This window comes from Hordeum vulgare, chromosome 3H (genome assembly GCF_904849725.1).
Source record: "Hordeum vulgare subsp. vulgare chromosome 3H, MorexV3_pseudomolecules_assembly, whole genome shotgun sequence".
NCBI lineage: Eukaryota > Viridiplantae > Streptophyta > Magnoliopsida > Poales > Poaceae > Hordeum > Hordeum vulgare.
The window spans coordinates 535,745,141-535,757,840 of record NC_058520.1 but is presented as its reverse complement, the minus strand read 5'-3'; the positions used below and the strand labels follow the sequence as shown (position 1 = coordinate 535,757,840).

Here is a 12,700-nt window from a genome sequence, read left to right as displayed (position 1 = left end):
ATTTATTCAATAATCTTGATGAATATGATATCGAAAGTGGGTTTGGAAGAGTGTCAACTTTAGGTGAAAATAATCCCTCATATTTGTAGAGTGTTCAATCTTATGAATTTTTTCATAAAAGTGAGTTTTGAGAGGTCATGAGTTTAGTTAATGTTAATCCCACTACCTTGGGAAATTGTAAGACTTTTATGCATGTGGATCATGAAAATAATGATTTATGTGATAGATATACTTTTGAATTTATTCATGATGCTACTGAAAAATACTATGATAGAGGAACATATGCTTTTACATATTGCAATAATATCAGGTTTCTTCTCTATGTGTTGGAAATTTTGAAGTTATACTTGTTTTCCCTTCCTATGCTAATTGATTCTTGTTCATGTAATTTGTTTGCTCACAACATACCTATGCATAGGAAGTGGGTTAGACTTAAATATGCTTGCCATGTGATTCATGATGCTCTTTTTATGTTTCAGTTCTTTACCTTTATGCGAGCATCATTGAAATCGTTATACCTAGCTAGGGGCGTTAAACAATAGCGCTTGTTGGGAGGCAACCCAATTTTATTTTTTATGCTTTTGTTTTTTTGCTTCTGTTTTTTAGTGATGCACACATTATTATCTCTATAATAATTTTGTTTTGTTGTTTTAATTAGTGTTTGTGCCAAGTAAGACCTTTGGGATGGTCTACGGTGTTTGCAAGTTGATTTTGCTGAAAAACAGAAACTTTCGCTCTCAGCCCAGGAATTTTGTAAATTCACTCGAACATGCTTTTGATCTGAATTTTTTACACAAGATTTATATACAAATTTCCCTGATTTTCCTAATGTTTTAGAATTTTTGAAGTTACATAAGTATTCGAAGTTTATAGATTGCTACAGATTGTTCTGTTTTTGACAGATTCTGTTTGCTTTGTGTTGTTTGCTTATTTTGTTGAATCTATCGGTTGTATCGGGGGGTACGAACCATGGAGAATTTGAACAGTGAATATTACACCAATATAAATAAATAATAAGTTCACAACAGTACCTGAGGTGGTGACTTATTTTTCTTATACTAACGGATCTCATGAGTTTTCTGTTGAGTTTTGTGTTGTGAAGTTTTCAAGTTTTGGGTAAAGATTTGATGGATTATGGAATAAGGAGTGACAAGAGCCTAAGATTGGGTATTCCCAAGGCACCCCAGGCCATATTCAAGGATACCAAAGATCCTAAGCTTGGGGATGCCCCGGAAGGCATCCCCTCTTTCGTCTTCAATCCATTGGTAAATTTACTTGAGGTTATATTTTTATTCACCACATGATATGTGTTTTGCTTGGAGCGTCTTGTATGATATGAGTATTTACTTTTTAGTTTGCCACAATCATCCTTGATGCAAACACCATTTGAGAGAGACACGCTGAATCGTGAATTTATTAGAATACTCTATGTGCTTCACTTATATCTTTTGAGCTAGGCAATGTTGCTATAGTGCTTCACTTATGTATTTTAGAGAACGACGGTGTTTTATTTTATATAAATTATTAAACTCTCGTACCTCACTTATATTATTTTGAGAGCCTTTTAAATAGCATGGTAATTTGTTTAGGTTATGAATTTAGTCCTAATATAATGGACATCCAAGAGGGATACAATAAAACCTTTCATATTAAGTGCATTGAATATGATGAGAAGTTTGATTCCTTGAATATAGTTTTGAGATATGAAGATGGTAATATGAGAGTCACTCTAGTAAGTAATTGTGAATTGGAAGAAATACTTGTGTTAAAGCTTGTGATTCCCGTAGCATTGACGTATGGTGAACCGTTATGTGATGAAGTCGGAGCATGATTTGTTTAATGATTGTCAACCTTTGTGTGGAAGTCGGGATCGCACGATGGTTAACTCCTACCAACCCTTCCCCTAGGAGCATGCGTCTAATACTTTGCTTCAATAACTAATAGGCTTTTGCAGTAAGTATGTGAGCTCTTTATGGCTAATGTTGAGTACATGGATTATACGCACTCTCATCCTTCCACCTTTGCTAGCCTCTCTATTACCGTGCAACTTTCGCCGGTAAATGAAACCCACCTTCCTCAAAACAGCCACCATATACTTTCGTCAAAACAACCACCATACCTACTATTATGGCATTTTTATAGCCATTTCGAGATATATTGCCATGCAACACCACCATCCCGTTTTTTTATGACACGCACCATCACTTCCATATTTCTTATAGAGTCATATTTTGTTCTAGATATCGAGTAGTAATCTTTGAGTTGTAAGTAAATAAACATGTGATGATTTGCATTATTAGAGCATTGTCCCGTGTGATAAAAGGATGATGGAAGCTATGATTCCCTCACAAGTTGGGATGAGTCTCCGAACTTTACAAAAAAATAAAAGAGGCCAGCGAAGCCCATAAAAAATAAAAGAGGCCAAAGATGCCCACCAAAAAAATGAAAGAAAGAGAGAAGGGACAATGATACTATCTTTTTCCACACTTGTGCTTTAAACTAGCACCATGTTCTTCATAGAGAGTCTCCTATTTTGTCACTTCCATATAACTAGTGGAATTTCATCTTTTGCACAACCACTTAGTTTCCTTTTTGAGCTTCCATACACTTATAGCTCTAGTGCATTTGTTGCACGACAATCCCTACTCACTCACATTGATATCTATTGATGGGCATCTCCATAGCCTATTGATACGCCTAGTTGATGTGAGACTATCTTCTCCTCTTTCTTTTTGCAACCTCCACCATATTCTATTTCACCTATAGTGCTATATCCATGACTCACACTCATGTATTGCGTGACAGTTGAAAATGTTTGAGAACTTAAAAAGTGTGAAACAATTGCTTGACTTTCATCAGGGTTGTGCATGATTTAGATACTTCGTGTGGGGAAGATGGAGCATAGCCAGACCATATGATTTTGAGGGTTAACTTTCTAAGACCATGTTATTTCGAAATGACACATTTGCCTTGTTAGTATGCTTGAAGTATTATTGTTTTTATGTCAATATTATACTTTTGTTTTGAATCTTATAGATCTGAATATTCATGCCACAATAAAGAATATTACATGGATAAATATGTTAGGTAGCATTCCACATCAAAACTTCTCTTTTTATCATTTACCTACTTGAGCAGGAATTAAGCCCGGGGATGTTTGATACGTCTCTAACGTATCTATAATTTTTGATTGTTCCATGCTATTATATTATCTGTTTTGGATGTTTTATATGCATTAATATGCTATTTTATATTATTTTTGGGACTAACCTATTAACCTAGAGGCTAGTGTCAGTTTCTGTTTTTCCATGTTTTTGAGTATTGCAGATAAGGAATATTAAACGGAGTCCAAACGGAATAAAATCTCCGAAATGATTTTTCTTGGACCAGAAGAAACATGTCAGACTTGGAGAAGGGGGAGGGGACCTGCCGGGAGACGACAAGCCTGTAGGGCGCGCCCTAGGGGGGTGCCCCTGGCTTGTGGGCCTCCTAACCCTAATCTTCGTCCTATAAATTCCGAAATATTCCCCCAATACCAGAAAGAGACAACAAATACTTTTCCGCCGTCGGGAGCCTCTGTTCCCGCGAGATCCAATCTGAGAGCCTTTTTCGGTAATCTGTCGGAGAGGGAATCGATCACGGAGGGCATCTACATCAACTCCATTGCCCCTCCGATGATGCATGAGTAGTTCACCATAGACCTACGGGTCCATAGCTAGTAGCTATATGGTTTCTTCTCTCTCTCTCTTTGTTCTTCAATACCATGTTCTTCATTATCTTCATGGAGATCTATCCGGTGTAATACTTTTTTGCGGTGTGTTTGTCGAGATCCGATGAATTGTGGGTTTATATTCAAATTATCTATGAATATTATTTGAATCTTCTCTGAATTCTTATATGCATGATTTCATATTTTAGCAGGTCTCTTCGAGTTATTGGTTTGGTTTGACCAACTAGATTGGTAATTTTTGCAATGAGAGAAGTGCTTAGTTTTTGGTTCAATCTTGCGGTGTCCTCACCCAGTGACAAAGTAGGGGTAGCAAGACACGTATTGCATTGTTGCCATCGAGGATAAAAATATGAGGTTTTCATCATATTGCTTGAGTTTATCCCTCTACATCATGTCATCTTACCTAATGCGTTACTCTGTTCTTCATGAACTTAATACTCTAGATGCAGGCAAGAGTCGGCCGATGTGTGGAGTAATAATAGTAGATGCAGAATCGTTTCGGTCTACTTGACATGGACGTGATGCCTATATGCATAATCATTGCCTTGTATATCTTCATAATTTTTCATTTTTCTATCAATTGCTCGAGAGTAATTTGTTCACCCACCGTATTATTTTCCTTCGCGAGAGAAGCCTCTAGTGAAACGTATGTCCCCCGGATCTATTTTCCATATTATACTTTCATATCTATAAACCAAAAATACCAAAAAAATATTGTTGCCATTTATTTACTTTTGTTTTACTTTTAGTTCTAGCAATCTTTTATATCTATATCTATCAGATCTCATCCTTGCAAATAACCGTGAAGGGATTGATAACCCCTTTTTAGTGTTGGGTGGAAGTGTTTGATTGTTTGTATAAGTGCTAAGATTGGAGCCTTGCTTGTTCCTCACACTGGATTGATACCTTGGTTCTTAACAAAGTGAGGAAAATACTTATCTACTTTGCTGCATCACCCTTTTCTTTTCAAGGAAAAACCAACACAAGCTTAAAAGTATCAAGAAGGATTTCTGGTGCCGTTGCTAGGGAGATGCGGTCTAGTGAGAAGCAAAACAAGCAAAGATGAATAATTTTGTATTTTTATTTTTTTATGAGACAAAGTAAATATACTAGAAAATAAAAATAGGAACAAGTGAATGAAATTTCGTGTGGAGTTACTTGCTAGTTGGTGATGATATTCCCCGACAACTGTGTCAGAAATCCTTGGTGGTATTGGTGATATGCCTTGGGTTTTCGGTGAAAAGGAACGGGTTATCACAACACAATATGGGTAAGTATTTACCTCGGTTATGAAACCAAGGTTTATCGAGCCAATATATGAATATCAACCACAACTGTCTTCAATGGCTGCACACAAAAAACAAGCAATTTGCACTCAACGCGGACAAGAGGGTTGTGAATCCTCTTGTCTTGTTATTTGCAAGCAAGTAAGGTGTGTAGATAATTATAGATAGCAAGATAAAATAAAAAAAGTAGATGGAATCAAGGTAATGAATGTTCTACAATATATTGTGAATAGACCCGGGGGCCATATCTTTCTCTAATAGCATCCCTGATGAAAAATAGCATACGGTTGGTAAACAAATTACTATTGAACAATTGACAGAAAAAGATAGTTAGATAGTTATGCGATATTCACGGGAATGATCATGTGTATATATGCATCATGTCCATAAACAAATAGACCGACTTCTGTCTGCATCTATCATTATTACTTCACTTTAAAAGCATTTCTATGCTTGCCTCCCTATGTATGAAGTTCATGGTTTTTTCTAAACTTGTAAAAATCAGTTTTGTTTTTGAAATTTCGTTGATGCAAAATTTCGGGGAGGCAGCCATGGAAGCGCGCCCTCCGCCCCCCTCCTGTACTGCCCCCCTAGATCGGCTAGCGCGCGCAAACACAAAACTCACAGAGCCACGGGCGCCAAACTCGATCTAGCCGAGCACCCAAAAATCCCGTGGAAAGGAGGGGAGGCAGAGCTCCAGAACCCTAGCCATGGTTGGGGAGGCAGAAGGGGTGCGGCCCCGCGACTGGCTCTCCGTGGACGAGACGGCGGCCGCCTTCCTCTCCCGCTCCCTCTCCACGCGGCCCCCGATCCTCCTCCCGCCGCCGCTCCACCGCGCGCCGCTCCGCCCGGGCAACGTCGTTGAGATCGCTGGCCCGTCCGGTTCCGGCAAGTCCCAGCTGCTCCTCATGGTAAACGAAACCACTACTACCGTTTTTCCCCAAAGAAATTTTTGCATATAGCGCCACAGGGTAGTACACTGCGCACTTGCAGGAGTTCATATCTATGGTTGGAAATACTGCATCCGATCCGAATTGAATTAATTGACGCAGCTTTTAATTCCGATCAGAGGGAGTAGCAGTTCACCGCAAGCTTTGATTGATAGGAGTGTTTATGAAGTCGTGTAAACATAGGGGCAATCTGCATCTATAATATCAGATCGGACTTCAGAATGTAACTTATACTGTAACATAAGTGTGATACATATGAAGCGGGGACTCCAGGGCAATATGTATAGATTAAACAAGTTCATGGCATTGGTGAAATATATTGGCGGCATGCGGAAAAGGAAGAACCAATACCTTCAGTGCTTCATACGCTTGGGACTAGCACACCTGCAATCTTTCAGTGTTTGTTACATGCAAATGTGGATTAAATCAGTGCTGTTTTAACACCTGATTTTTTTCATATGAAATGATGCAAAATGTTGTGATCAGCAAGGAATATCTCAGCTCAGTGTGTGATTGCTGGTATGTTAGTCTGCAGTGCAGTGCATACTACCAAAGGAGTGGGAAGGTGTCCATTTCGGTGGCCTGGGAAAAGCAGTCATGTACATTGACTTGGACTGCCGTTTTGATGTGCTGCGTCTGGCTCAGATCCTGAGGAAGCGCATTGCGGCGGGTTGTGGTACATTGTACTTAAATTTTTAAATTTGCTTTATAGTTTGTCAATTTGATGCTTATCCAATTTAGATCAAGCTAAAATATAGAAATCTTTCCTCACCAAAAAATAATATGTATGGTGCCTATAATAGTGTGTACAGTGAATTGACTGCCCATGCTTTTTTTGCCCATGGGGTTGGAGTAGAACTGGATTAATGGGTATTGTTTCTCTGTTGTATTACCAGTGGCTTGGTTGTTGGATTTTGTGCCGTTGCTTCTAGCCTCTGTGCTCATAATGTACATTACATACTGTCCAGTCTTCATGGAGCAGAGATGTGCTATAAATGGTACTATTATGTAATTGATTTCTCATTCTTAATGTCTTCATTTTCCTTATATTTTGCAGGTTCAGTGCATCCAACAAATGAAGAATTTGAAATTGATGGCTCAAAAGATGAATTCCATTCGCTTGAAAGTACACTGTTTTCTGATTGCATGAAGCGTTTTCTGTATGTCCGTTGTTACAATAGTTCTGAACTTATAGATGCTTTGAAGGCAAGTTCTATATGTTTTGTGACATATACACCTGAGCACGATATTACTCTTGTGATGTGTTCATATCTTTGTTGTTTGTTCCTGGTTTACTTGATTTAGAAATTAATTCAAACATATAAATAAGCTATGGATGACCCATAGACCATTTGAAATAGCTAGTTAAATTATTTTGTTTATACATGTTGCATTATTGTGATGTGGCCAAAGGTTCTATTTCTAGATAGAGAAAATTATGTAGATTTTGTCATTTCCATTAGCTTCCCAGCCGTACAACTTTCATGTAATTTTGTTTTTCGGTACCCTTTTAGTCCATTGGATGTTGGCTGAAATGGTGATAATGATAGAACTTGGACGAGTAGCAAGACACACATTTGGGAATAAGCATACATCATTACCATCTGACAAATAATATATGTGGTGTGTACAACATGAGAACACACCATATTTAGGATCATCATGTAGGTGTTTGATACTTGTAAGAGTGAAGAAAACACAGAGAAAGTGATTGGGTGCTATGTGTGGGATAAGTTACGAACAAGACACTTATGCCTGTCTCTTGCAACAGTCTAGGGGGTATACCATACATATATAAGCTATATCTTCATATTTATGTAAGCTCGATGTATTTCTTATATCTGGTTGGTAACTTCACAGAGTCTAAAATTTCAATCTGAAGCAAGGAGCGAAGTTTTTGGTATTAGTGTATATTTCCTTATGTTAGACAGGTATGTTGCTGGCTTCCTAGAATTTATCCTGTTTTGTTTTACCTGGTCAATTGAAGCTATAGCTACTGTATCAAAGTGATGCTTCTCCTTGTATACTTTAAATCGTTATCACCAAATTATGCTCCATTCCTGCAGAACCATAGTGTTTGCTTATCCACTTCTTTTCTGTATTTTTCAATCATGCTACTGGCTAATTGTTTTCTGTAACATATCCCCTTTTACAGCATTGGCGCATTCTACTGGATAGATCGGGCTCTTCAACCTACTAGAGAGAGTAAAGGGTGATCACAACAAACATTACATGCAATACTAGTTTCATAGCCTCCTAATCTTATTATGTGCATATCTTCAGTAACAGTTGGTTCGGCTTCGGCATGCATACTTTATTTGGTTATTGCTTCATGTATTACGCGGAAGTCATTGTATACATGTGACTATTAGAAAAGGCTTTATCTCTACTTTGGTATAAGGAATTATCTCACATACTGCAGTTTTTTTTTAATCTCACATATATGCTACCGAAGAGTAGAATGTCACATGAAATTAGTCACTCTCATACTGTGCGGCATATAGGAATTAACCATAAAATCAACAGTCACAGCATGGTATATACACATCAACAAGTTAGCAGATTCAGTTAGCTAACAGTTAAGCTGTAATAGTTAAAATAAAATATATATTTTAACTAATATCAGAAGCATCATCAATGCAGAAAGCCACAAAGAAAGCATCATGATGAGTATAATAGAATGTACGTTTGATTTTCATTTCGATGACCAACTAGGCAACTAGTGGAATGATGCCAACAATGTAGATTGCCAGAATACAGATATATAGTAATCATGGTGCTTATGAGTTATGAACCAAGTCAGAAAGTCGGTGCTGGAAACATCCCCAATTTTTTCAAATCCAGAAATTTCCAGCGTATTAACACTTGTCTTAGAAGTGCATTATGGGTGTAAAAAACAGGATAATAGCTGGTTCAATTAATTACGGATATGCAGTTTGCTAGCGCAATGGTGCCTCAGTGCTTCATGCATTTATCAGGAATCATGTCTGTATGCAGGAAAGAACACCAAATTCCATTTTGACTGAAATAATCCCTTTTCTCATTTCCATGCTTGAGCACTCCCTTAGTAATACCTCTCTGCTTCTTGACCAGACTTTTCACACCTGTCTTTGCAGGAAAGCTCTATCATTTCAGAGTATCACTGAAACTGTTATCCAGGAGATACACAAGTTTTTGCAACTTCAACCTATTTTGGTGTTGGTCACAAAGGCACCTATTTATGGTGAAGGAATCACAACATCAAACGACTTCCAAAGGTAATCCATGATCTGTTATCACTAAACACTGTTAGCAACTTGAGACTTAAAGAATGTGCAATCTATTTTTGCCGCTGTTGTGTAAATGTATATGTTGGATGCTAGGACTGACCAAATCAGCTTGAATCTCGTTGATCATTTGCAGAGGTTGAACTTCTTAGATAACTTGAGATTATAGAATATTAAGATTATATGTTTTCTTGTACTGAACAGTCAAAACTCTTTCTATAGATTTATGGATATATGCAGTACAAGAGTACTGTTTCGCGTAAATGAAAATCCTTTTTGTAGTGTTTGGATCTTGGAATGCAGTAATGAAGTATGGTAAGTCGATTCATGTTCTAAACCATTGCTATGGCTTTAATATGGAAAAACGGAGCAAAATAGGCACTCTTTACTGGCAGCCGGTGATACACTGATCGTGGTTTCAGTTTGCTCACCTTAACTTTTTTACCTAATTCAACATGTTGCGGTACATAATCACAGAATCATACTCCATCCACGATCAGTGTATCACCAACATGTTGAATTAGGTATTTCAATGTACTGCACTCTGTTGAGTAGTCCCTTCATATAAAATTTCTCTTTTGAGTAGCTCCTTATCAGTATCAAAACATTTAAGTAAAATTATTGCTTCCAGGACAACTTTAGTGCCTTTTCCACTTCTCAGAATCTATAATTTGAGCTACCCCATCCACACATTCAACAATTTTTTGAGTCATGACCACCTCTTGGCTTATGACCCATTCCATGTCTGCTATGATAGTAGAATGTGCTTTCTGTTGTGCTTTCTTAATCGTGAGTCGCCAGGACCTAATGAATTGCGAAGCTGAAATTTGTAAATAGTGATCAAAATTTTAGTATTTTCCCTATATTTGTTTTTTTTAGAAAAAGAGGATGACCCCCGACCTCTGCATCTGGAAGATGCATGCGGCCACTTTATTGATTATTCTCGAGGACCTTACAAAGTATTACAACAATATGCTTGAATCCGCCATCTTGGCAACATCTGTCGTTACTCCTATCCATATGATGAAGGGGTGCTAGTTGGGCCAAATACCCAGACCACTCACCTAAGCCTAAATTTATTCCCATCATAGAACGCTAAAACTGTACTATCTGGGCCCAATCTATTTAGGTTGGGCTTCTTGAATAAGCCAGGGAGGGGGCAGCTTATTTCCACAGCCAGCCATAAGCCCCAAAAGAACTGGCCCTAAACCTTTCCATTTAAGTTGGGAGCACTGTTTCAATTAGCAGAGTTTATTTCATGTGATGACCCATGCTATTAAATGTTTTGTTGCTAGGTACTATGAATTTCTATGGTAAATATCAACACGTTTTGCTGCCTCGCATTGCTAGGAAGCCTGAAATATATTGTCTCTTTAATGGTATTTAGGGGTTCTTCAAAATACATGTCAGAGGATTCAACAGCTTTGAGATATCCGAAACGGGAAGAAGAAAGAAATGGTTCATGTCGTGAATACATGCCATCTGCATGGCAGGTCCGTTCCATCTTTTCCTCACTAAAAAGCTAGTTTGATGTCATAAAATAAATTCTTCAACAAATTACCAGTTAGCTTCAGTTACTTTTCATTCTTTGCCATGCACACATCTTTATGTTGCTAGGCGATCTCTACTAATCTATGAATAATGGTAAATACATAATGGGTCTAAAAGCTTTCTAAATTTGTGTTTTACAGACATTTGTTACGCACAGGATAAAGTTGCAAGACTTAGGTTGGTAAATGCACTTCTCTATGATTCATTTAGTGTAGCAAGTTGGTCCCTAGCCAGCAGGGTTCGACCCTCACGACCTCTTTAAGGACACGCTGGGGGTGGAGGGTTTCCCCCCCTCCAGTGTCACTTATATTATAAATCATCTAATTATTACTGCAAACTTATTGGATTGTCCTTTACAGCACAAGAAGCAGTTTTTTTCTCTGAGCAGGAAAATGAAATGCTTTCTGTACATACTTGTGAGTGGGTGCAGCCTTTCCTGAACTCAAAAGAGAAGTTTTATATCAAGGATGTAAGCTCCTGAGTCTTATTTTCCTTTCTTCTTTCTAATTTTCCTTATCAATTTGGCAAACTTCCATGTTTGTAAGTTTGTTTTAGCTAAGATGATTCCTTTCCAACGACTAGGATGGTGTTGGCCTTATACATTGAAGCCTATCAGTTTCTGTGCTGGCAGATAGCATGACTTGTCTGACCTCCTGACAGAACTGTTGTGATCTGTGATAAATGTATGTATGGGAAATGCTTAGCCTAAAGCAACTTAGGTAATATCTCTATCTTGGTTCTCTGGTATTATATGGCACAGAACCCTAAAGCAACAGGGATATCCATTTGAAGGTTGCTGTTTTCCTCTGACTGATTGCACAATTACCATGATCTAATCATACACTCATACTTTGTTGGTTGTTGCAAGAGACACTAAAACCCAAGCATAGATTGACAGAACATCATTGTTTACACTATTAACAGAAGAAGTCACATTTTTAAATCCTGAATGTGATAATATTTTTGATCAGGTAACTGTTTGTGCTGCCTTTCGATATTTTGCACGGCATGATCACATGATGGGACCTAACATTATAATTTACATTGTTCCTGGGAAAAGTAAGTCTTGCTTCTCTATATTGTCCTTGTACTGATGTCATTCAAATGTCTGTTCGAATTTTTCTGAAGTTCATGACATTTATTTTTTCTATGGCTATTAGGCAGTACACTTGCTGTTTAAGTTAACATCAGAAGTTGAGATGGAGAACCCAAGATGATATGCTCAAGAGCTGCCAGTGATTCAGCGGGTATGACCTTCCTAGTCATGTAGCAGTCCATATTCGAGCAACCCTGATGGTGCCATCACACATGTCGCTTCCTCTGTTCCTAGGGATTTTACAGATTCATGTAGTTTAGGACTCGTCTGAGCCCCAGAAAAAAGGACTCGTCTGAGCCCCAGAAACCGGGGGACTTGAGTTTATAGGACATGGGGATAAGATCCGCGTTGGACATAAATAGGGTCTAAATTCAGCTTGTTGATTTGTCCAAGGCCAACTGTTTGGCTGGTTGTCATCACCGAGTTTTCAGCCTAGGTCGAAACTATTATTTATGTACTAATATATCACCAGCCCATTGTGCTTTTGTTCATCACGCCGCCCAGCGCTATGAGAAACCTTGTTGCCAAAAAACATCTCATTCGGTGCTGTGATCTTTGCATGTTTCCCACATAAATTTGGTCTGCTGAGTTCTCTACCCAAGCTTCTAGCTGTCTGATTAATCGTACTTAATCGGTTTGGATTCCCTCGAAGATTCTTGTGTCTCCAGCTGGTGTTTCTTGTTCATTCCTAGGAAGATACGCACTGATCGTTGTCGGAATGTCGCTTGTCATTTCTCAGCCGCTATAGCATTTCGCCCAGTTTTCTTTATGAACTGTTGTTATTCTAGTACAGCATAGCATCACATGATGTAGCACTAGAA

At 38.2% G+C, this 12,700-nt stretch overlaps 1 protein-coding gene across 2 annotated transcripts; it reads left to right on the top strand.

Moving 5' to 3' along the window:
• Positions 1 to 5,549: 5,549 nt before the first annotated feature.
• Positions 5,550 to 12,481, top strand: LOC123444783 (DNA repair protein XRCC2 homolog). 2 transcript variants are annotated; one of them, XM_045121624.1, is made up of 12 exons: positions 5,557 to 5,927; positions 6,495 to 6,642; positions 7,024 to 7,172; positions 7,827 to 7,897; positions 8,122 to 8,178; positions 9,083 to 9,223; positions 10,620 to 10,725; positions 10,924 to 10,960; positions 11,143 to 11,252; positions 11,366 to 11,502; positions 11,755 to 11,842; positions 11,944 to 12,480. In XM_045121624.1, the coding sequence occupies exons 1-10, from the start codon at positions 5,727 to 5,729 to the stop codon at positions 11,387 to 11,389; spliced, it is 1,044 nt and encodes a 347-aa protein (XP_044977559.1). In that variant the 5' UTR covers positions 5,557 to 5,726; the 3' UTR covers positions 11,390 to 11,502; positions 11,755 to 11,842; positions 11,944 to 12,480. The 2 variants fall into 2 exon arrangements, with proteins under 2 accessions (XP_044977560.1, XP_044977559.1); XM_045121625.1 differs by lacking the exon at positions 10,924 to 10,960 and having other exon boundaries at positions 5,550 to 5,927; positions 11,944 to 12,481.
• The last annotated feature ends 219 nt before the right edge of the window (positions 12,482 to 12,700 follow it).